The sequence below is a fragment of the Patella vulgata genome, chromosome 4 (assembly GCF_932274485.2).
Source record: "Patella vulgata chromosome 4, xgPatVulg1.2, whole genome shotgun sequence".
In the NCBI taxonomy this organism is placed as follows: domain Eukaryota; kingdom Metazoa; phylum Mollusca; class Gastropoda; family Patellidae; genus Patella; species Patella vulgata.
This window is the reverse complement of record NC_065882.2, coordinates 3,621,866-3,646,858: the sequence shown is the minus strand read 5'-3', so window position 1 is coordinate 3,646,858 and position 24,993 is coordinate 3,621,866. Positions and strand designations below refer to the sequence as shown.

The following is a 24,993-nucleotide window of genomic DNA, read 5'->3' as shown; positions in this document are numbered from 1 at the left end:
GCTATGAGGGAAATTTGCCCGGGCAGCGGCACTATGGCCTACTCTTATATCGAATTCCAATTGTCAAGGGATTTTTTTACGTGCATGCCAATGTATACACGGGGCATCGGTTTTTCGTACCATCCGATCGGCTAGACAACTGTCCTTGTCAGGCCCTCCCGTCCTGCACCACCACGTCGAAAAATCCCGGTGAACTTTCTTGGCCAATGCAGGGATCGAACATGCGACCTCCCAGCTAGCGAGCCAACGGCTTACCCACTTAGCCACCGTTGCTTCCGACTGGGCTAATGAAGACGGGATAAAGGTAAATTTGGAATATACCTGAAGAAATATATGTTTAAAAAAGTGAATATCTCATCTTTTTAATCGAAATAAATGAAATAATTACCTCTAAATAAATAGGCTATTTTAAAACTGATTATAAAATGGCCATAAAAATGAGGTTCAAATTATAATTACAATTAATTTTTTTATAGGAAATCGTGATCAATATCAATAAAAAATGGAAACCCTACTCTACTATTTGACCTCATCAGACGTTGTCAAGGTGACATCATTTCTAACACAAATACACATTTCTACGAAAATGAAAAAAATTTGTCAGTGGTAGTCAAATATTTTTTCAAACTGATTAAAACACATATCCTATTTCGTTTCGTTTGTTTTTTTTTGGTTTTTTTATATAGTTCAAAATTTCATTTTACTTGTCTTTATTACACTAGGATCTGGGAAGAGTTGTTATATAACTCGCGGTCTGGGTGATGTGAGAGATTAGCCAATGAAACCATCTCTTACAAAAATTCCTGGATCCGCCCCTGGAGGGCTGGTGGATTTTGCGGCTCTGTTAGTTTCTTTTATATTTGAACCTATGGCACTGTTTTGGTGAGGTTGTTATTCTTAATGTTTAACGTCCGCTTCCATCGAAGGTGATATCGCAGACAGGTTGTCTTACTTTCATTTTTATTATCTTAGCGCACGCGCAGGGATCTTTCCAGTGGAAGGAAACCGGAGTACCCGGAGTAAACCCACGAGGTTGTGAAGGCGCCCCTATCACCAGGGCCTTTTGTAATTCAACCACTGTTTTGGTGAGGGTTGGTACCTTTTGACCCCGAGGTTTAATATGTTCTAGAGCAGGTTATGTTCCCCACTGCTTTGCCCTTAGACCATCAAAAACTAACCGTAAGGGCCATTGTCCCTTCTAGTTGACAATTAATATTTAATGACCATGGCTGTATTTTGTTTTGTTTAGTTATAGTTAGAGCAGTTACTCGCGGTAATATCTACAATCAAAGGGAGATAACTCTATAATTCTGAATGGAACCAGACCACATTTCATCTTCGGAAACAAAAAAACAAAAATTTAACATACTCCCAAAATATCGTGAGATAATATATTTCAGTAGATACCTGACGTGTTTTAAATATCTCAGGTGGGTGGAAGGAATTACAAGGGGAATTTGCTTAAAAGATGTTAGATAGGTTTGAAGGGTTTGAATTTTAGAATAATCTAGCGCCTACATATTTTTAATTTCACAAAATGTGTGTTTTAGTTTGTATGAAATAATGTCAAACAGTCGACTATTGGCGAGGAGCCTTTTAATTATATCAGTTCTCCAAGATTAAGAATACATTCACCTATCGTTGACTAAGCAACAAATAACTGTTATAAATAAAAATATACGACACTAATAGATCAAAGTCGTCAGTAATGTGTAGTAGTCGTAGTTATTAAATAGGTGTTTTGTCACTCAGATGTTAAAATTGTGACTATTGAATGATATACACCACTATTGTCCAGATTTGTGTATTCAATACTAATGGGTGTTATAAATAGTCCCTCTTTTACACCAGTAGTAACATCCTTTACAGCTCGTTACACACCTGCTAATTAATGACTACTGTATATTTTATAACCACTTTCTATACATACTAAACATTAGTTTAGAATACTGACCACTTTTATGATTTAATGATAAAAATTGTCATAACTAAAGGGCCTAGCTTCATTAGTCAACGGTATCAGCTTACCAGTGAAGAAGCTATACTCTATGTCGGTCTGAACATTAAGCGCGTTGCGTATTTCGTCAAGCGTGATAGGAGTACCCTTTGCTCCCCTATTACCAAAATTGCGAACCTACTTAAACATATCTTAAAACGTTTGATGGTTTAAAGTCCTTCAATAAACCTTCAAATCGTATATAAATTTAGATATCTATTCACATGGCAAGCCAAACATCAACGCTCTAGACCATCAGATGGCCGAGTTTTAAATGAATTTGTATACCCATGTAACGATAGAAATGTAACGATAAAATGGATAACCGAGACGTGGTCAAGTACTGTTTCTACGATAATAAACTATCTACGGTACTTCTTCAAAGAGTTTCTCGTGGGTTTTCTCTGTGTCCTCCGGTTTCCTCCCACTGCTAGAAATAAAATTGAACCATGTGTTAGTCCCGAAATGACCTAGTTTGTGTCGAGTGGACGTTAAACCCCATTTCTCTCTTTATCTGAAACGCAAATTACATTGGTTATGAAATATTGTGAGAAATACAGAAGGGAAGCCTGTGCTGATATGATATATGAATTGAACTATAGGTTAATAAACACATTGTCATCTGCCACATTAATGGTCAGAAATGGAAGGTGTCTGTTGACCAAGTTTGGTATGCAAGGTATGGGGTATGTCTGTGGTTTAAAAACACGTAATGGACCTTTTAACCAATCATTATAATTAATTACGTAGCATTTGGCTAATTCAATAATTAGTAGCGGAAATCTAGGCATATACAAGTAATTGGATTTGGGCGCTACCGCAGACAGCCATGTAGTTCTTGAAGGGAGAGCATGTAGCAATCTGTATCAGCAGACTCACAGAGTCTGGCTGGATGTGGTTTGAGAGAATGACTCTATTATAATGCTTGTAACTATGTAACCTATATGTAGCAGTGCTTAATATAAAATGTAGAACCGAAATATGGTATTTGTTGTTCCTGTTGATGATATCATTTAAGATGCAGTATATTCAATCACAACTTGAAACTGTCATTAATGTGGGATGTCGGAGTGGCATTTACAGATACGTCCTAACCAGTTAAAGAATTACCAATGCAACTAGAGACAATACGACGGATGTGGCGACCGGTTGTCCCGGTGTCCGCTCTCCACGTTTGACAGACGACCCATGGTACTACACTGTCCAGCCGCGTGGGTTTTCTCCGGGAACTCCGGTTTCACCCCGCTGCTAACGACCCTACGCGCAAGCGAATTATTAAAATGAAATTGAACCGTACGTTAGTCCCGAAATAACTTAGTATGTGTCGAGTGGACGTTAACTCTCTCTCTCTCTCTCTCTCTCTCTCTCTCTCTCTCCTCCCCATGGGGGTTGGATGGCTGAATGGTTGGCACGTGCGCGCTGTATCATAAAGTCTGTCATTGAGTCTTTGTACGTAACAAGGGGTAGTCCGGGACGCCTTTCCAACCTCGTGGGCTTTCTCCGGGTTCTCATGTTAGTCCCGAAATAACCTAGTATGTGTCGAGTGGACGTTAACCACCATCTCTCTCTCTCTCTCTCTCTCTCTCTCCCTCCCTCTCCCCCCCCCCCACACCCATTTCTTATCCCTGAGCTTTCGTTACTGTACAAAGGTACAGTTTATTTAAAGAAAACGTAAAATACATTTGGGTAGATCTAAATAAATAACATTATACTTGTATAAAATCTAGTTTAGTCGCCTTTCAAATTGAACTTATATTATTATTCCCCTAATACAAGGCGTCTCTTGGTGCGTGTTCACTAAAGTCAATAAAATCGTTTAAGATTTTCGTGACTATATCTATGGTTATGAGTTATTATTTTTACGACAACGCCCGGATCCTAATTTATCTATACATCAAACTCTAATAATAGATAGGTAAAGACCTTTTTATCGCCCAGGTGATTTTCTCCTTGGCTCCCCTCCTTGTTTAAAATTCATACGTCACTTTACTATTTATAAGGCCACGCCAATTCAAATGTTAGGTGTTCGGGAACACGTATCTAAATTTTGCTTCGTATTACTTCGGGTGAAATAATGATTTAAAACCAAAACGTACTTGGTTGGTCGTCTGAAAATCAGCAGCGTCTGAACTCGGGTGAGTCTCGTCTGTCAGTAGAGTTATGTTTATATACCTTTCAACAGTAGAGAAAGTTGATTTAAACGTCTTTTTAAGGAATTGAGAGAGAGAGAGAGAGAGAGAGAGAGAGATGGCGTTTAACGCCCACTCGACCATTGGCCGAGAAAGTTCATCCAGATTTTCCGACGTGGTTTCCTCTTGTCAGTGGTGCAGGACGGAGGGCCTGACAGAGACAGCTGTCTAGTCCTTCGGATCAGACGAAAAACCGAGGTCCCGTGTATATATTGGAATGCACGAAAAAGATCCCCTGGCAGTTGGAATTCGATAAAAGGCGTATGCCCGTCTTCATTAGCCCAGTATAGGAGCAGAACAGTAGGACGTTAAACCCCATTTCATTTCATTTCATTTCACGTCCACTCGACACAAACTAGGTCATTTCGCGACCAACACATGGTCCAATTTTATTTCAATAATTCGCTTGCGCGTTGGGGTCTTTAGCAGTGGAATGAAAACCGGAGGACCCGGAGAAAACCCACGAGGTTGGACAGGCGATCCTTCTTCTTGTCACATACAACTGGGGAATCGAAACCAAGCCAGTTGACTCAATGACAGACCTTATGATAAAACGCGCACGCGTTAACCATTCGGCAATCCAACCCCCTTCTTCTAAGGAATTGATTCTTACGACACAAAGTGGAGTTGTTTAAATTAGCTGACCACCAGGGCGACCTTCGGTTGCACGGATTTTCGTACTATAGTCGAACCATCTGCATGCGAATGACATTTAGTTCAACCAGTGGTCGTGACCAGCCGTACCATGCGATAAAGCACGGTCGGGATAGTTCAAAGATGGCTGACAAAACTGACATTTGAGAAGATTTTCTGAAAAATAGAATAAAATTGCCGATTGCCGTTGCGTTATTTACACCTTGGTCGGTATTATAGGGTTCATGTTAACACCTGAATGTTAGTGAATGGGCATTGTAGTATAGATGTTAAATTTGATTTTTTTTTTTTTTTTTTCGTCTTTTTTTGATGAATTTGACAGATTAGGATCTTCTTATTTGAATATATAGGCACACGACAAAAAACTGTACGTGTGAAATGATCTTGGTTGGGTGACATAAGTCCAATGAAAAATATTTTGATATTGACTAAATTTGTAACCTATTTTAAGCTTGCTTTCACATCGCAGTATGGAAAATTAACCAGTTTTTAAAAATACATGAGTAAATAGGAGAAAATAAAGCAGGTGGAACAACTGACATAGTCAGTGCTAGGGCCATTTGCGTTTGGGTGCTGGTTCAGACTGTAGTCGCGACCATAGTCTACATCCGAAGGTCGCCCACGCTGTACACAGATCATATGGGATTGATTAACTCCTTAATTACAACACAGCGCGTTTAGAACAAAGTGTATGGTTGAAAAACCAGTATCATATATTATCAAAACAAAACTGGGGGTCAATAAGTTCACTGCATCTTAATAATAGTTCGTATTTTATAAAGTAGAAAATTGAGCACAATATAATAACAACCTGATTAAAACACGGATTCTATTTCGTTTCGTTTTTTATTGTTCAAAATTTCTTTTTACTTGTCTGTAGTACTCTAGGATCTGGAAGGGTTGTTATATAACCCGCATTCTGGATGATGTGAGGGATTAGCCAATGAAACGATCTGTTACGACGAGTTTTAGCCGTGAGGTGCACGGAACTGTGGGTAACCTACTAGAAACATCAACGCTGATTGATTAATCAAATGTCAGACGTCATAGGGTCATATGCCGCTCGTATGACCTCTGACGCGACCTTACAGCAAATCAGATCTTCATGTAGCAGAGGCCATCAAAAGTATATAAAAAAACAAAACGAAATAGAGATCGGGGCCCTGTTTCACGAAATTTTAACTAAAAATAAAATCCAAATTTTAGTAGATACTTCAATTTTGATTGGCTAAGCACTCAAATCAATCCAATTATCCAATCAAATTACTAAAATTTGGATTTTATCTTAGTTAAAATTTCGTGAAACAGGCCCCCGATCTATATTTCGTTTCGTTTTTTATTATATATATATATACTTTCGATGTCTACTACTACATGAAGATCTCATCGGTTGTAGTGGAAGGTCGCGTCAGAGGTCATACGAGCGGGTTTCGACCCTATGACGTCAGACCTTCCACTACAGCAAATCAGATCTTCATGTAGCAGAGGCCATCAAAAGTATTTAAAAAAAAACGAAACGAAATAGAGATCTGTATTTGAATCAGACTGTCACAAGAACCACTTTTGTTGGTTTGGCCTAAGCGAACATCTATATCATAATATAATATCCCATGAAACCATCATAATAGGATTTGACAATCGTGGGCCTTATATCGTTACGTTCATATATATATTTATATGTTGATTTAGAAAGGGGATCTGACTCTGTCAAATCAATCCAAGATGACTTCTCTAATATCTGTTCCAGTTCGTGAACCTTATAAATTGGTAAGTAGATGGATCGGATTTCTTATTGAGTGATAATGCTTTTCTTCTTCTTTTTAAAAAAAAAACATTTAGTTTGTTTACATTTACAGGAATGGAATCGAGGTTTTTAAAGCGACATTATCGCTAATACTTAATACATAACATTATGTAAGATTTAGATAAAGAGCTAGCCATTCTTGCCACAATAGTTCGAAAATAAATAATGTAAAATGAATAATTTGAGAATTGCGATCGAAGATATTAGCCTTGGAAGGTTTGACAAGACGTGTGCAATAATTTCAACCACCGTACTGGTTGTTCGAAGCTAAGTCTCGCATCTCCATTTTTAGCTTAAATCAAAATATGGCTGAACTGTTTTAATCTATTTAATATTGGAGAAATCCGATGTCATCGAGAGTTGATTATGGTCTGGATAAGTTAATTAATGTCTAATTAATAATTTAGATAACATTTCAGGGCTAAAGAAAGACCTACAATAGGCAGATTCAGATCTTGCATAATGTATGTTTAATTAATTTTGATTAATATGATTTTCATAATAACTATATAGAATCACCTAATTATTATCAAAATATTAAGAAATTTTAATGGGTGTATCATGTAAAAAATAATTCAAATGCGCCTAATTAAGAGATTTGCAATGGGCGAAATTAAACGTATTCAAAACAACTTAAATATTTAAACATGTAAATCATCAAGATAAAGGATCTCAAATTTCTTTCAATTTTTACGGGTATTTTAATCTAGAGCCAATTCATGTTAATCAAAAGATTTTTTCTAGCAACCAGAGAACGACTTCGAAATCCGTAATGAGTAATGACTCGTCAACACAGTATTTCGGCGTAGGAGTCTTAAACAGTGGGAGGAAACCGGGGGACCCGGAGAAAAAAAACCGAGGTTGGACAGGCGACCCTACTCCTTGTCACGTACAACCGGGGATTCGAAACCACGCCAGTTGACTCAATGACAGGCCTTATGATACAGCGCGCATGTGCTAACCATTCAACCATCCACCCCCCCCCCCCCCCGGTTACTCTGAGACTAACCTATATAGTTATATTTTTTTATTGTCTATGGTCATGATAGTGGGAGGTGGTGGTAGTGTGGGGAGGGGGGGGGGATTTAGCCTGGAAAGGACCACTCTCTTGACTAGATTCCTAGATTCATATTTCGGTCGTGACAATCTGATAGTTGGAAACTTCGAAGTTCCGTCACCTTCTTCACCTGTAGATTTCGTCAAGGTCACGAGATGTAAAAAGAGCCAGCGCTAACCCAACCCTACACCTAGCTCTAACCCTTACCCTAACCCTAATGCACAATCTCGGCAACAATCACGTGCCTTAATCCTATTTACATCTCGCGACCGTGACGAAATCGGCAGGTAGGAGCTTAATCTTTGGGACCTAGAAATTGACACAAATGGGTGGCAACGCATATAATAATGTAATATGAATGTATATAAACTGATTTATATTCAATCGTTTCCGTTTTTACTGTAATTTCTAATCAGTTATGTTCGGCGAAATACGCGAAGAGTTCAAATTGAATGGCAGTCTTTGAAGTCAGGTTATTCCAATGTACACCGGTAGTATTCTCCTGTGGGATATGTTTAGTCTCGTTTATCAAATGGCTCTCGAAAGCATTCTGACACGCCATTCGTGTCCCAGTTTAAAAAATTTCATTTTGTCTTAAATATTGGATTTCAGAAGACCAGCTTTTCACAGTAAGATAACAACATCAATGTTGATTGAAAGTGACAAATAATTCGTGTTTTCAAAGTCGAAGACTGTGGATGATATTGAGTTAGAGACTTACCTCATATAATATTTAGATCTGAACCTTGCTTACCAAACTAACGCTGCCTACCAAAATCAAACTAATCTAAGAAATTGACTTATTAAAGTCTAAATCAGAAAAATGAAATGCTTTGAGGGATCCATTTAGCTAAACCTTTGTTTGATAAAAACGAGAGAACCCCTGTCAAAATTTCACCAGGAATATACATATTGATTCCTTCCTTGACAACGGTGAGAGAAACCTTTGTCGAAACGTCCCCAGAAATAAAGTTTAAACCGGAAGTGGTAGTCCAACGCCCTCTAGCCTATGTTACCCCCGTTCCGAGCTACCCGTATACACCAAATTGCAGCCTCGGGACATCCCTAGTGTAGTCGCCAACCCTGAACCGACAAACAGACAGACAGACAACAGTCAGAAATATAACATAGATTGTGTATTTAGGAATCCGCGGTGGCTAACGTGGTTTCCCCTTGTGAGTGGTGCAGGACGAAGGGCACGTAAAAGATCCCTTGGCAGTTGGAATTCGATATAAGAGTAGGCCATAGTGCCGCTACCCGGGAAAAATTTTCCTCATAGCACACTGTATGGTGTATGCTCGTCTTCAATAGCCCAGTTTAGGAGCAGTACAGTAGGACGTTAAGATTAAACTGAAAACTCATTTATTTTGCACACTGAAGGAACCATAATATTCAACTGATGACATACTTATTATTTTTAACTTGCAACTGATGACATACTTATTATTTTTAACTTATTTTGTGTGTAATTATAGTGTTCTTCCTATATTCTACTTGAATAATGTATATGTTTTGTAGTTTAGGAGTGACTTCCTAAATTTCCCAATTTAAAATGCTATTGCATTTCAAATGATTTTGAATTTATCCTGATATTACATGTAGATATGTCTTTGTAGCTTAGGAGGGACCTATGGAAGATTAGTTTTTTTGCAAACTAAATACGTTGCCTCATTAAATAAAGTTTTATTATTATTATTTCATTTCATTTCGTGTATTTATTGTTTTGCAGGTTAATCATCAGTTTGATGGACAACCAATAACGGAAGTGGCTAGTATCTTTCGACCTGATTTTGACACGTTTATAACCGGGAAAGATAAACTACATAAATGGGCCATGTGGAGAACAAATGTCAATCATTCCTTTATCAGAAATCTACCTGTAAGTTTGCTTGTTTCTCAAATTTTAGATGTTAAAATTAGTTCATACTGTTTGAAATATGGGGTCTTGGTAGTCAAGTCGGGGTTCGTGTTAGTTAAGGGCGGTTCGTGGTAGACAATTCGGGGTCGAGGTAGTCAATTCAAGGTTCGTGGTAGACAAGTCGGGGTTCGTGGTAGCCAAGTGAGGGTGGTCAAGTCGGGGTTCGTAGTAGTCAAGTTAGGATGGTGGTAGCCATGTGGCCAGGGACAAGAATGTCCAAGGTTCGTGTGACCCGACAAAATCATCGCGATTTTTCAACAGTTGTGTCCGCGTGTCAGGGGTGGCGCCTGTGAGATCGTTCGTGCGGAAGGAAGGAACCATTGAAACTTGAAAAACTTAGATCATTTGAAAAAAAAACACAGCTGTCATGGCCAAACTGCCCTCTTGGACTGTGCACGTAAGGAATAGAAATAAAATGTCCGTGTGTTAGTCGCATAATGACATAAGTAAAGTGTCAACGTGATGTCAGTGTCACGTTAAGAGCTCAAGCTGCTCGGTCACTTCTATCTTGCGGTTGTAATTTTAGATCCCGGGTGTGAGCGAATGTTTTTTTTAAGTGGGAGGCGCGGTGGCTCATTGAGGAATACGCTGGTTCGCTAGTTTGGAGGTCGCAGAACAGTAGGACGTTAAACCCCATTTCATTTCATCGCAACGAGACTTTATAAGGGAGAACATTTTGGACATTGATTTGGCTCCTAAGGTTGGAATGAAATGAAATGAAATGGGATTTAACGTCCTACTGTTCTGCTCCGACTGGGCTAATGAAAACGGGCATACGTCATACAGTGTGCTATGAGGGAAATTTGGCCCGGCAGCGGCGCTATGGCCTACTCTTCTATCGAATTCCAACTGCCAATGCATCTTTATGTGCACGCTAATGTGTACATGGGACCTCGGTTTTTCGTCCCATTTTTTTCAATAAATCGCTTGCGCGTTTGGGTCTTTATATAATAATGTGCATATTTATAATGCGCTATATCCACAAACTAAGTTTATGCTCAAAGCGCGACACCACAGTTGGAGGAAACCCACGAGGTTAGACAGTCGAACCTACTCCTTATCACGTACAACCGAGGAATCGAAACCACGCCATTTGACTCAATGACCACCCATTTCCCTGTTCTAGAACACCTGATATCACTTACATATTGCGATTTCACATAGCTACCAAATATTGTCGTATTTCTAGGTTCCATCACGAAATGCCCAGCCTGTGGATGAAGCAACAGTAAGAGAGAAGAGAATTGATATCGATCGTTTTTTAATCTATTCCGACACCGATGAGCTGAAACGTTTACACATGAAAGACACGTACGGTACTTGTGACTATTTTACATCACGATTGGGCGAATCAACGTATTTCCTGTATGGCTTGCCGCGCATATGTCTTCAAAGTGCACCGCCCGAATCTCGCCAAGTCAGAACAGAAACCATAGTGATAGAAGAACCCGAGCCGGTGCCACCACCGCCTAAACCCCAAACACAAATGTTTGTTGGAGCTGGTCAGTTAGCTAAACATTTGGATGGTCAATCTTTAAAACCCATAGAACTATCTCATGCTCAGAAAATCAAGTATGGTCAAATACCGGAGAATCTAACAGCAAGTCTAGCCCCCAGTGTGGCCCCCAGTGTGGCGCCTAGTGTGGCCCCTAGTGTGAGAACTATAGCCCCAACCGAAGTCTACCAGGAAGTGTGGAAGAAAACGTATCTGGTGAAGGACAACCATGATGATATGTCTGTCCATGATTTCAGATGGGATTCACGTACCGTTGCTAGCGATACGGATGATTCCGATAAAATTGCGGGTAATGGCTACATTACCGTAGACAATGAAATCGAGAGTTATCACTTTTAAAACCCGAACTCAGATTGAATGTGGGTGTTTCTACAATTCGTATTTATTCCCAATTGTAAAGTTATTTAGACATATATGCCTGCTTTTCATAGTTAATATGGATGCTGAAAAGTATGACAATGCCTGGAGAGTAACTTTGTTAAACAAACATTATTCAAGTGCTAAATCTGCCTATTTGCAAGTCTTTCTTTAGGCCTTAAATGTTATATAAACTATTAATTAGACATTTATTAACATGACAGGACCATAATCAACTCTCGATGCCATCTGATGGGTACGATGTTAAACAGATTTGAATCCAACCTGCGATGCAACGGCTGTTTATTATCGTAACAACGGCAACAATGATAATCGAGTCTACAGCGTTTTTTAAATTCGGTTTTCTCGTCTCAGAGTGAAGTAGTTTGACTGAAATATTCAGCATATTCCCTTTGCATTATCTAGTGTTTAACTACTATCTAATCTTCCATGATGCCCCTTTAACGTTATGGACGAAGTAAAATGAATCTGTTGTGAAATGGAGACTGTTACAATTGCAGTAGCCTAGCTTAAGCGGGGCGTGTACTCTTTAGGGACTGCACTTTTTTTTTTCTTTTTTTTTTTGGTTTACTGCATTGAAAACAAGTTTGTTGTTTCTGTCGGAACAGTGATTGTTTTTCAAATTTTAGTTTCGTTTCGCACGAAAGCCCAGCTTACTGATGTGGAACATACCTTGGCCGTCACAAACCCACTTTCCACCCGCTCCCTAGCCAATTCAACAGCAAATTTGTTTTCAGAAACCGAATGGCGGATTATTTTTTGCTTTGCACTCTACGCTTAATTACCATTGCTTATAATACATATCTTCACGGTAAGATAAAAACATCAATATTGATAGAAATAGACTGTTATTGAATTCGTGTATTAAAGTCGCAGATTATGGATGTTATTGAGTTAGAAATTTATATAACTTCTTATGAATAAAACGTACACTCGGTGTATAGTTGTATTTTGTTAAACAAATGAAAATGTAGTGAAATGGTGTTTAACATCCTACTTTTCTGCTCCGACTGGGCTATTGAAGACGGGCCAATCTGATTAAAACACAGATCCTATTTCGTTTCGATTTTTATAGTTCAAAATTTTGTTTTACTTGTCTTTACTACACTATGATTGTTATATAACCCGCGTTCTGGGAAGCGTGAGGGATTAGTCAATGAAACGGTCTGTTACGGCGAGTTCTTGGCGTGTGGTGCACGGAACTGTCGGTAAACCACTAGAAACGTCAACGCTGATTGATTAATCAATACCTGACGTCATAGGTCAAAAGCCGCTCGTACGACCCCTGACGCGATCTTTCATTACAACCGGTCAGATCATAATGTAGTGTAGGCCATCGAAAGTATAAAAAAAACGAAACGAAATATAGATCTGTATTATAATCAGATTGGAAGACGGAAATGAGAAATGAAATGGGGTTTAACGTCCTACTGTTCTGCTCCGAACTGGGCTAATGAAGACAGGCACACGCCATACAGTGTGCTATGAGGGAAATTTTTCCCGGACAGCGGCACCACGGCCTACTCTTATATCGAATTCCAACTGTCAAGGGATCTTTTACGTGAACGCCAATGTTTACATGGGACCTCGGTTTTTCGTCTCATCCGAATGACTAGACAGCATGTTCGGCATACGCCATACCAAACAGTGTGCTCTGATGGAAATTTTGCCCGGACAGCAGCGCTACAGCCATCTGTTATATTATATCCCAATTGCCAAAGGATATTTTACGTGCACGCCAATATCTATGTACACGGGACCTTGTTTTGTTTTGTCCCGTCTGAATGACTATTCCCATTCCAGACCATCTGTCCTGCACCAATGGCAAGGGCGAACAGCACCGGAAAATCCCTCGGCCAACGCAGAAACCTCCAGGTTAGCGAGTCGACGTCCTACTCACTGAGCCACCAGTGAGTCCAATCAACCATAGCATTAAAATATTTTTATTTAGTAGATCGTTGGTGGGGAGTCAACGGGGAAACGTCGTGTTTGACATTAATTTACGAACGTCACCTTTTTTTGTTTTATTAGAATCAGAATTGTCTTGTGCATCTTTTTATCTAGTTGTATTTATAGGCCAATAAAAAATCCTGTATATGGGGAGTTCTAACCCTGTTCTGAAAAACATTTGGGTATTATTGAGATTTAAGGACAGGTTTTCGAATGTTTCTCTTTGCTGCGCTCAGCACGGCATTTACCTTATATGTGGAGGGGGGGATGGCTGAATGGTTAGCGTGCGCGCGCTGCATCATAAAGTCTGTCATTGAGTCGACTGGCGTGGTTTCGAATCCCCGGTTGTACGTGACAAGGAGTAGGGTCGCCTGTTCAACCTCGTGGGTTTTCTCCGGGTCCTCCGGTTTCCTCCCACTGCTAAAGACCCCTACGCGCAAGCGAATTATTTAAATGAATTAAACCATATGTTAGTCCCGAAATGACCTAGTTTGTGTCGAGTGGACGTTAAACTCCATTTCTCTCTCTCTCACCATATATGTATTATAGAATACTATATTATAGTCCTCGATCTATTGGGTGCCTACAATATAATGAAATTCAAGAGATTTATTGTAATGAAAAGAGGTGTAATATAGTTTATGAACCCCTAAACGGCCACTAAGAAATGAAATGAAATGGGGTTTAACCGCTACGGCCTACTCTTATATTGAATTCCAGCTGCCAAGGGATCCTTTACGTGTACGCCAATGTGTACACGGGACCTCGGTTTTTCGTCTCATCCGAACGACTAGCACACTGTATGGCGTATGCCCGTCTTCATTGTAGCACATAAAAAAATTGTAAAACAATTATGACCGCGAGTTTTACGACATCTGAAGGGCTTCTACCCAGTCGAAATTAGTGCCGAAATATGCGGGGTATTTACGTGAAGGGCTTGATAAGATGTACGTAGTTAAGGCGAGATCAAGTCTTCTATTGAAGTTGGCTTTCTCCACAACCTGCACTAATACATGCTATTATGATGTACATTTTTATAAATAACAAAAGAATCTATTCAACCGAATCCAATATCAAATTTATATTAAATAATATTCTCCTCAATAAAGAACCTGAGATAAACTGTTCAATACGATTCCCATACAATAATAACAGACTATCGTGTAATATTTATATAGTAAATTAATGTATGTCTATTGGGCGTTTCTATATTAAATAAATAATAAGTTTAACTAAGTCAACAACACACCTGCCTTTGTTTAATAGTTATATATATATTTGCACACAGCTGCACGAACATAATGTACGGTCCTTTATGTTAATTTCCCACTGTCGTGCCTTGCGCTACGATAGGATTGTCCCGATAGAGACTTTTGGCATACGGAAGAATTGAATCCGGCTGTGGCAGGGCTTTTTTCTAGCTTTAAATGTTATAAAATTATCATTTAGACAATTATTTACATGGCCGAAATATTAAATGGAATAGAAGAGCGGCGACTGGACTAATGAAGATGTGCATACGCCATACAGTGCGATATGGAGGGAAATTTTGCCCGGAGAGCGGCACTATGGCTTACTCTTAAAACGAATTCCAACTGAGTTCTTTAACGTGCACGCATATGAGCACACAGGACCTCGGTTTTTTCGTCTCACCCGAACGACTATAGGTATTTCATATTTTTTTGTAAATGAGAGAGAGAGAGAGAGAGAGAGGGAGAGAGAGAGAGAGAGAGTTTAACGTCAAATCGACACAAACTAGGTCATTTCTGGACTAACATATGTTTCAATTTTATTTCAATAATTCGCTTGCGCGTAGGGGTCTTTAGCAGCGGGAGGAAACCGGAGAACCCGGATAAAACCCACGAGGTTATTTTGTGAATGTTCTTGTATACGACAATAAAAAAATACAATACTCACCCCCTGACCCCTGACCCCTAACCCAATATGCCACTTGCGTTTTGTTTACTTTTTGATATAACTGTTTTTGTTATCTATCTGGCACGTGATCTATATAGCTGAGTGGTGTTTATCATATGACAAGGTCGAATAAGAGGCAGTCAAGTGATCTTAACGAAAAAGCAAGTATATAATTGTATGTATTTTCATTGATTAGTGATTGCCTGGGGTTATTTCAAGGGAGGTTATTAGTGATGTAGTAATTGACCCTTTGATTCAGGTATTATAGTCTATTATGACTGGAGTCACGGTGGTTAAGTGGGTAAGACGCTGGCTCGCTATCCTGGAGGTCGCGTGTTCGATCCCTGTATTGGCCGAGAGAGTTAGTTCAGCAGGATTTTCCGACGTGGTTTCCTCTTGTCAGTGGTGCAGGACGGATGGTGTGACAAGGACAGCTGTTTAGTCGTTCGGATGGGACGAAAAACCGAGGTCCCGTGTATACATTGGCGTGCACGTAAAAGATCTCTTGACAGTTGGAATTCGATATAAGAGTAGGCCGTAGTGCCGCAGCCCGGGCAAAATGTCCCTCATAGCACACTGTATGGCGTATGCCCGTCTTCATTAGCCCAGTTTAGGAGCAGAACAGTAAGACGTTAAACCCCATTTCATTTCTATTATGACTACATACACTGTTTTTTGTATTGACTTTATTAACACAGCGTAAATAAAATGGCTGTTTCTTCTTTAAGCTTTCACTAACCTGAACACGACGCAGGTACTTGTCAACGAGGCCGAGATGTAACAGTGTACCGTTAGTTTGTTATTATAGTTATTAGCCAGCTTATATCGCGTCCGCCATTGTATAATAACTAGGCCTGAGGTCAATCTGTTACTAAAAATAAAAAAAAGTAGGTCAACTCATAATACAAATTGATCCGCAGCAGACGTGAAATGATATCAATAGGGCTTAACGCCTTACGTTTAGACCACTCGGCAAACCTCGGAAGATTCGTTACTCCACAGTTATATGTGGGGGTGGGGCGATGGCCGAATTGTTAGCACGTGCGCGCTGCGCTGTATCATACGGTTTGTCATTGAGTCAACTGGCGGGGTTTCGATTCCCCGGTTGTACGTGACAAGGAGTAGGGTCGCCTGTCCAACCTCGTGGGTTTTCTCCGGGTCCTCTGGTTTCCTCCCACAGTTGAAATAAAACTGAACCATGTGTTAGTCCCGAAATGACATACATGTAGTTTGCGTCGAGTGGTCGTTAAACCCCATTTCTCTGCCTCTCTCTGTGTCGCTAGATGTAGGGTGCTGGAATAGACTGCTGAGGTTTGCCGAGTGGGATAAAGACAAGCATGTACCATACAGTGTGCTATGATGAGTGAACGTTTCCCCAGACAACAGTTTATATACCGTACTCTGTATCATTTCGATCTCCAGCTGTCAAGTGAGAGAGGGAGAATGGGGTTTAACGTCCATTCGATACAAACTAGGTCATTTTGAGACTAACATATGGTTCAATTTTATTTCAATAATTCGCTTGCGCATAGGGGTATTTAGCAGTGGAAGGAAACCGGAGGACCCTGAGAAAACCCACGAGGTTGGACCGGCGCCCCTACTCCTTATCACTTACAACCGGGGAATCGAAACCACGCCAGTTGACTCAACGACAGAATTTATGATACAACTCGCACACGCTAACTATTCGGCCATCCAACCCCCGGGTAAGGCGTTAGCTCGCTGACCTGGAGGTTCCGTGCTCGATCCCGGTGTTGGCGGAGAAAGTTCATCGGGACTCTCCTACGTTGTTTCCCCTTGTCCGGACAGCTGTTTAGCCGTTCGGATGTGACGAAAAAGCGTGCACGTAAAAGATCCCTTTGCAGTTGGCATTCGATATAAGGAGTATATCTAGAAGGTTGGCTTTTAATAACTTTCCAGAAGCAGCTTAGTCTCATCGGTGAAGTGACAAAAGGGTGTGTCCAAGAATTTCTAAAGATTAAGAAATAGAACCTTTTGCATTACAAAATTTCCACAAATCAAGATATAACATTTGGACACATATGATACCCAGAACAGTTCTAATTGGCGCAGAGATACACAGCTTAGACAGAAATGTACATATTAATTGCAGAAAAGTGTATTTGACTAAATTCCCGAGATACACCCTTTTGACGTCAGCGTTTCATTATTGATTAGATAAAGATAGGTTTCCAGGCAACAAATATCTGCCTATAACCATGGAACAATATAGTACTTTATACTTGAAATAACTAAACCTGACATTTATGTATATTTCGGCGTGTAACGTTGTTTCGTAAAAATATCTACAAACAACCAGGTCATACAGAGATTAGCACGTGGTGTGGTATATCGTGGTATATGTCCTTGGGGCACCTGATAACCCGGAAGAAATCCGCAAGGTTATTAAGCACACGACCCTAACTACCGCTAATTAAATCTATTTGTTAAGGCCAGTTCAATTTTTCGCAAGGTCCCTGAGATGTAAATAAGGTTACCACAAGTGATTGTTGGCGAGATTGTGGATTAGGGTAAGCATTGGGGCTAGGTCCAGGGTTAGCGTTGGGATTAGCGCTAGCCCTGTTTACATCTCGTGACCTATGACGAAAAATTAAGCTGGCCTTATCATTTAGCACTAACCCGGAAGACTTCCGCAAGGTTAGTCACACGACCCTAACTACAGCCTTGTGTCAGAGTCACTTCTCTGCAGGTAGGGTGAGTCTGTCGTTCAGATTGCATGAAAAACTTGAGATACACAAGCTGGAAGAAGAGACAAGTAAACATGCAATTTTGGACCCTACATTTCAACCGAACCAACCTCTCAACTCTTGTATCCTATCATTCCGCATCAAAATTATAAATATTCACCAAAACCTGGCAGAAAATGTATTTTCAAACCCTTTTCTTCGATTCTACATCAAAAAGTCAACAATAATCGCCATGCAAAAGATGGAAAAAGGGAAAGGGAGAGAAAAACTAAAAATAACTTTCGCGGTGACGGCTTAGAAATATTTGAAATATTTGGTGATCTGTGTACATATAAGTGTAAGAAAAATATTTTTAGAGTATGGATGTTTTAACAGCTGCTGCCACTAGGATATTCTCGCCTTTATTAAAGAAGTTTTTCCTAAATATAATCTCCTATATAATAATAATATGGGGTGGGGGGGCGAATGGTTTAAGGTGCGCACTTTAGATCATAAGGTCTGTCATTAAGTCAAGTGGCATGGTTTCGATTCGCAGCTTGTATAGGTGACAGGCAGTAGGGGCGCCTTTCCAACCTCGTGGGTTTTCTCCAGGTCCTCCGGTTTCCTCCCACTGCTAAAGAATCCCTAACGCGCAAGTGAATTATTGAAATAAAATTGAACCATATGTTAGTCCCGAAATGACCTGGTTTGTATCGAGTGGACGTTACACCCAATTTTTTTCTCTCACCTATACTATTCAAAAAAAGTAGGGGATATTTGATTTTGGGGGCATAATACTAAAATATGCAAATGACTACGAAAAAAGTCACTATAGAACCTAACAGAAGAAACATTTCCAGTTACATGTGATGCCCAAACGCACCAATAGCTACCGCATGGAATGCAGGTGATGCTTGGGATCATCATGGGGGTCCAACCCAAGATTTGCACGACTCTGACTTTTAATGTTACAGTCATTGTGGCATTGAATTCCAGGGTGGAAACATCAGTTTAATTGTTTTAGTGACCAGAAAACAAATTTTGATATGCGTCGGCTTACCCAAAATGAAAGGTTACGTGCCCTTGGCATGCTACAGATCGGCACAACACAGGCGGTTGTGGCGCGGACGATGAATGTTTCTCAGTCTGTCATAAGCAGGCTATGGTCCAGATACCGTGATACACAATCTGTACAGGACAGACCACGCTCAGGTCGACCAAGGGCGACAACTCAAGCCCAGGATCGATTTATCCGTACCTTGGCCTTGAGAAATCGTGTCATCATAGCAAATCAGATCAGCGCTCGTCTTCAAACAGACACTGGTGTGAGAGTGAGTGGCCAGACGATTCGGAATCGACTGCATAGGGGTCACCTTCGCGCCCGACGTCCTCGCGTGATCCCTTGTTTGAGAGATCATCACATTCAGGCAAGACGTCGTTGGTGTAGGGATCGTCAACACTGGGATAATCGACGCTGGAGCAATGTGATGTTTTTAGATGAGTCATGGTTCACTGTTGATTTTTTGGACAGACGTAGGAGGGTGTGGCGTCGTCGAAACGAGCGCTTCCAAGACGTTAACGTCATCAGACATGATCGATTTGGGGGTGGTTCTGTTATGGTGTGGGGAGGCATCACTGTTGCTGGAAGAACGGCTTTACATGTTGTTGCAGGGCGTGTTACAGGCCAGTACTACCGGGACAACATCTTGGCAGTCCATGTTGTGCCGTTCGCACGACGTCATGGCCGCCGTTTCATCTTCCAGGATGACAACGCAAGATGTCACAGGGCCAGGATCGTTACAGGTTACCTCCAACAACAGAACATCACCACATTACCTTGGCCAGCACTGAGTCCCGACCTCTCCCCCATCGAGCATGTCTGGGACATGCTTGGACAGAGGTTACGTCAACGTCAACAACGTCCTGCCAATGTCCAAGAACTTGCTGCTGCGTTGCAACAGGAATGGGACAATCTGGACCAAAATGACCTTAGACGTCTCATTAGGAGTATGCCACGTCGGATCAATGCTTGTTTGGCAAACAGAGGAGGATTTACCCGTTACTGACTTGGTTGTGATGCTGTGGTAACTTTGCTGTTTGACCCCGGGTATCATTTTACCCTTATAATGGTCAGTCTGTGCCTTACTTAGTCTAACGATCATTTGGAATAAATCGATGAATGTGAACTTCATTTCATTTTGTCATTTGTTTCTTCGTCAGTTTCATTAGGTGACTTTAATAACACTTAAAAATCAAATATCCCCTACTTTTTTTGAATAGTATATATAATATAAAGGATATCGATTCATATCAATAAGGTATGTGTTTGCTGACAGCTGCTGTCAACAGCATATTCTCACCTTAATTGAAGTGTGTCTCAATATATATTCCGATATAATTATAATGGATAGTTAGTATTTATTCAAGTTCTTAAAAATTATGTTTCGTGCAATAGCGATGCTAGAGAGGCAATGGCAGCGTCACGTTTGGTCTATCGTATCTAGACAATAGAAGGATACAAGATGCCTAGCACAATTTTATTTTTCCAGGAAATCATTGCAGTTTGTTTAACATTTTAAGCATTCTTGAGGTGTATGTGATTGTGAGAAGGTTTGGGGCGCAATTCCAAGGTCAATTCATGGGATGCTCGATTCACAGTCCAGAACGTCCCGAATTGACAGAATTGCAATCGAGTAACGCTGAATTCAGTTCTGTCACAGTTCTGTTAGTCCCGACAACGGAGCTGGTCTGAGTAGAATCGTGACGTAATTAAACACAACGAATATATTTCGGCTGCATGGTTGGTTGAGATATTTACTTATTCAGTCGACGCATGCGTTGTAGCTCGAAATCCACCTTTTCACTCGATTGTCAATATTTTTGTGATTGAGAGAATTCAATTCCGGAACGTTCAATCGAGTACCCCCATAATACAAATTGATCCGCAGCAAACTTCGTCAAACGTGAAATGATATCAAATGGAGCTTACTTTTCTGTGCCTACCCGAGTACTGAAGGCAAGATGCAGGGTTCTATGAGTGAAAGTTTCCCCCGGAAAGCGGCCTATACCGTACTCTGTATAATTTCGATGAGGCGCAATTTCAAGGACCGTCCCAGGCACAACAAACTTAAGATACGCCATTGGATTCACAGCTGTCCGGAATATAATAAAATAAAACCAAGTACGAACAATCCAAACCATAAGACAGAATTCGAAGTCCTAAAAAACGTTATAGGCAAAATAGTGTATTAAAGCAAAATAGTGTAATCAGCAAATGGACTGCTCCTCGTGTACAAAATACACGACAAACAGTGGTAACAGGTGTCCGGGGGAATAAGCTTACCCTGCCTGGCAATGAAATAGTGAATTTGTATATAATAACTATTATTCTATTTTCAGAATTGTACTCTGGCTAGATGAGCCATTAATGGAGGATTTCAGTGTCCTTAACGATTTATACTACGGCCAGCAGCGAACAGAGCGATCACGTGATAAATCATGTCTGGATCTGTATGTACCCTTCTCGGTTGATGCCCATAAACTCAAATTACCTCACAGTTCCACTAGAAACAGGGATAACAAGGAATCGATTTCCGATCATCAACGATATGAGAGTTCCTCGACTGTCCCACTAGTTATTTTTGCCCATGGTGGTGGCTGGCGAAGGGGTGGTCGCAAAGTATGGAAACATTTCTTGAGTTGCGAGGACACAAACATCGTTGCAGCGTTTCTCACGTGGTATTATAACCTATATAGCAATGTTGGTGAATGTTTGGCATCCTCTGGTATAGCTTGTGCTGTGATATCGTACCCGTTAGGAAGCGCGAAACTACCTCAAATGATCTTCGAAATGATGACGTCATTTGTAGCAGGTGTATTTGTGTGTACACTGATTAGCAGCGTTATATTGACGTTAATGTGCTTTCTGGGTATTTTAGGATCGAGCTTGGTCGCTTTTATAGGCGTGGGAATAATCAGTTATAACAGTTTAGTGATAGTTTTATTTGCTACAAGAAGCAGGGAGTACAGACTAGAAAATTGGGAAGTGTTTAGTATATGGGTATTATATTTTGGTGCATTAAGTCAGCTGATTTATATAGTAGAAACAGATTCCCGTCTATATCTGGTTGCTATTTTGACTTCGATCCTTTCTCAGGGTGTGTTGTTAATCAAGCGGATGACATTACCTCGGGTCAACCATGAACATCAGACCAAATCAATCGTCTCCACCATTGAATGGGCTAAATCGCTTCTCCATGAAAACACATGCTTTGAAGATATTTTTCTGATGGGTCATTCGGCCGGTGGTCATTTGACATCTCTAGTCACCCTAGACAATTATTTATTTCAAAACGTGGGAAACAGTCAAACAGTCATAAAGGTAATGTATAAACGTATTATAAACACTTTTCCGACGTGGTTTGCCCTTGTCAGTGGTGCGGGACGGAGGACCTGACAAGAACAGCTGCCTAGTCGTTCGGATGGGACGGAAAACTGAGGTCCCGTGCGTGTACACATTGACATGCAGTTGGAATTCGATATAAGAGTAGGCCATAGTGCCGCTGCCCGGGCAAAATTTCCTTCATAGCACACAGTATGGCGTATGTCCGTCTTCATTATCCCAGTCGGAGCAGAAAAGTAGGACGTTAAACCCCATTTCATTTCATTTTATTTATTATAAACACCAAAACTAATATGGGTTGTCAGGTTGAACATCGCTAGCCTTTTAATCCCTTATCACCACCCTTTTATTGCTCACAGAGCGTTATCCGATCTTTAGAATAAATTTAATACGTACTCAAAAGCCGATTACTCGGTTTATAGACTACATATAGTTTTGAAATGAAATGAAATGGGTTTAGCGTCCTAATGTTCTGCTCCGATTGGGCTAATGAAGACGGAAAATTGCAAAAGAAACAAATGCAGTTTGGTTCAATGATATGCCAGAGAACATCATACTCACGCCATACTTTCTATGACAAAAGAGTCACGGTCGTGTGCATTACCCTTTATCATCAGATGTTAGGATGGGATTGGCATTCAAAGCGCGAGATAATGATATAGACTTAATATGTGATGTTACAATTAGTGCATTTCATCAATGAGAGAGAGAGAGAGAGAAATGGGGTTTAACGTCCACTCGACACAAACTAGGTCATTTCGGGACTAACATATGGTTTTTAATTTTATTTACATAATTCGCTTGCGCGTAGGGGTCTTTAGCAGTGGGAGGAAACCGGAGGACCCGGAGAAAACCCACGAGGTTGGACAGGCGACCCTACTCCTTGCCACGTACAACCGGGGATTCGAAACCACGCCAGTCGACTCAATGACAGACTTTATGATACAGCGCGCGCACGCTAACCATTCAGCCATCCAACCCCCCTTGCATCAATGAAATTGAATCACAATGTGATCACTGATCATGTTAATTCATAAGAAAAATTGATGTCAAACGGGGTGTTGTTATTTCTCTCTTTACAAACCTCAGTGTGTATGCCTACGTAATCTGGAAACCACCCGGACTCGCATTGTCTCAGGCACCTGGCAAAACCCCTCCTGCAAAAATTCCTGGATCCGCCCCTGACTCAAATTAGGCCAATATGGCGGTCTTCAGGAATTTTCGGAGAGCGATATCTCGTAACCTGTGTGTTTTAGTGGTGGGAGAATAACTATTTTTTTTTTAAATTCTTCAAATACTAAAGTAGTTATAGAGGCTAAAGGTGCCGAAACAACGAATTTCTTTCAAAATGGCTGCAAAATTTGGTAATAAAATGCCATTTTTGGATACCTTTTTTGAAAATCTTGCGTACGGTAATATATTAGTAGGCTACGGGCGGGTAAAGCAGAATTGCTTATACCTAACGAGAGTCGCCTTGTGCGGGGATGGGAGGAGTGCTATTGTAGTATTCTGTATATGTGTATTTCTTGTTGCAATGTGTTATATTGTGTTTCTTTTTTTTCAGGGTGTTATATCCATTTGTGGAGTGTATGACTTAAATAATTTATCCTCGCGGTTTCTAAAACAGTTCTATCTCACTCCAGTATTTGGCGAAAAGGCCTCCGTTTGGCACAAAGCATCGCCTTTGACGCATGCAAAGATGGCCGCGAAAAGGGGAGAGAACTCTCCGAGACCAGCCTATCTTTTAATCAATGCTGAGTATGATCTACATCTAGTTAAAGACACCAAAGATATGATAGAAGAATTTTCTCAGGATGACGTATCTTACCGTCACGTGACAATACAGGGGACCACGCATTTTAGCATTATGAATTTATTTCAAAAGAATAATTCAGACAATGTGTTAGTTGAGGCTTGTAGAACGTTTATAAGAGATGTGCAATCAGGCCGAATGTGAAAAACATGCGCGTGAAACAGTGACGGATTTTGATTTAATTTTTATTAAAATCTCAAGTATAAATTATTATTAGTGAGTTGTCTTTTAAATTTCATATATTTCTTCACATATTATTTACAATATTATTTTTACACCATTTTGTCTGCGTATTTATTCATAAATGCTATATAGTTGGGTGCTGATACTGAACTCAAAGGGCCATGACATGGCCTTGTGGTCGGTACATTTAAAACTTGTTTCTGGGGTCTGGTGACAAGGAGTAGGGTTGCCTGTCCCACCTCGTGGGTTTTCTCCGGGTCATCCGGTTTCCTCCCAATGCTCTCTCTCTCTCTCTCTCTCTCTCTCTCTCTCTCTCTCACTTCTAGTTATTTGTGACGCGGCCCTCGTGTACTTACTATGGAAAAGGGGGCATCTAAAGAACCAAGATAATTTCAAACAATCAATTCAACGACTGAAGATTTTTCCTACGTTCCAGAAATCCACAGAGGTTTGTTTTGAGCTTGGTTTGACTTCACGTTATGTTCTTTGAATAATAAAACTTGGGAAAACCGTGTTGTTCTAAATATAT

At 40.4% G+C, this 24,993-nt stretch overlaps 1 protein-coding gene and 1 long non-coding RNA gene across 2 annotated transcripts; both read left to right on the top strand.

Annotated features, from left to right (window-relative positions):
* Positions 1 to 6,471: 6,471 nt before the first annotated feature.
* Positions 6,472 to 12,416, top strand: LOC126819745 (uncharacterized). The gene is made up of 3 exons (XR_007679742.2): positions 6,472 to 6,606; positions 9,430 to 9,579; positions 10,808 to 12,416. It is a non-coding gene; the product is annotated as an uncharacterized LOC126819745 (long non-coding RNA).
* Positions 12,417 to 15,457: 3,041 nt separating this feature from the next.
* Positions 15,458 to 24,493, top strand: LOC126819711 (uncharacterized). The gene is made up of 3 exons (XM_050547914.2): positions 15,458 to 15,554; positions 21,466 to 22,447; positions 24,033 to 24,493. Exons 2-3 carry the CDS (start codon positions 21,494 to 21,496, stop codon positions 24,423 to 24,425), a joined length of 1,347 nt encoding a protein of 448 aa, XP_050403871.2. The 5' UTR covers positions 15,458 to 15,554; positions 21,466 to 21,493; the 3' UTR covers positions 24,426 to 24,493.
* The last annotated feature ends 500 nt before the right edge of the window (positions 24,494 to 24,993 follow it).

Coding starts and splice junctions, on each gene's coding strand:
- LOC126819711 (XM_050547914.2), top strand. CDS start 21,494: ATGGAGGATTTCAGTGTCCTTAACGATTTATACTACGGCCAGCAGCGA. Junction 22,448..24,032: donor ACAGTCAAACAGTCATAAAG/GTAATGTATAAA, acceptor CTTTTTTTTCAG/GGTGTTATATCCATTTGTGG.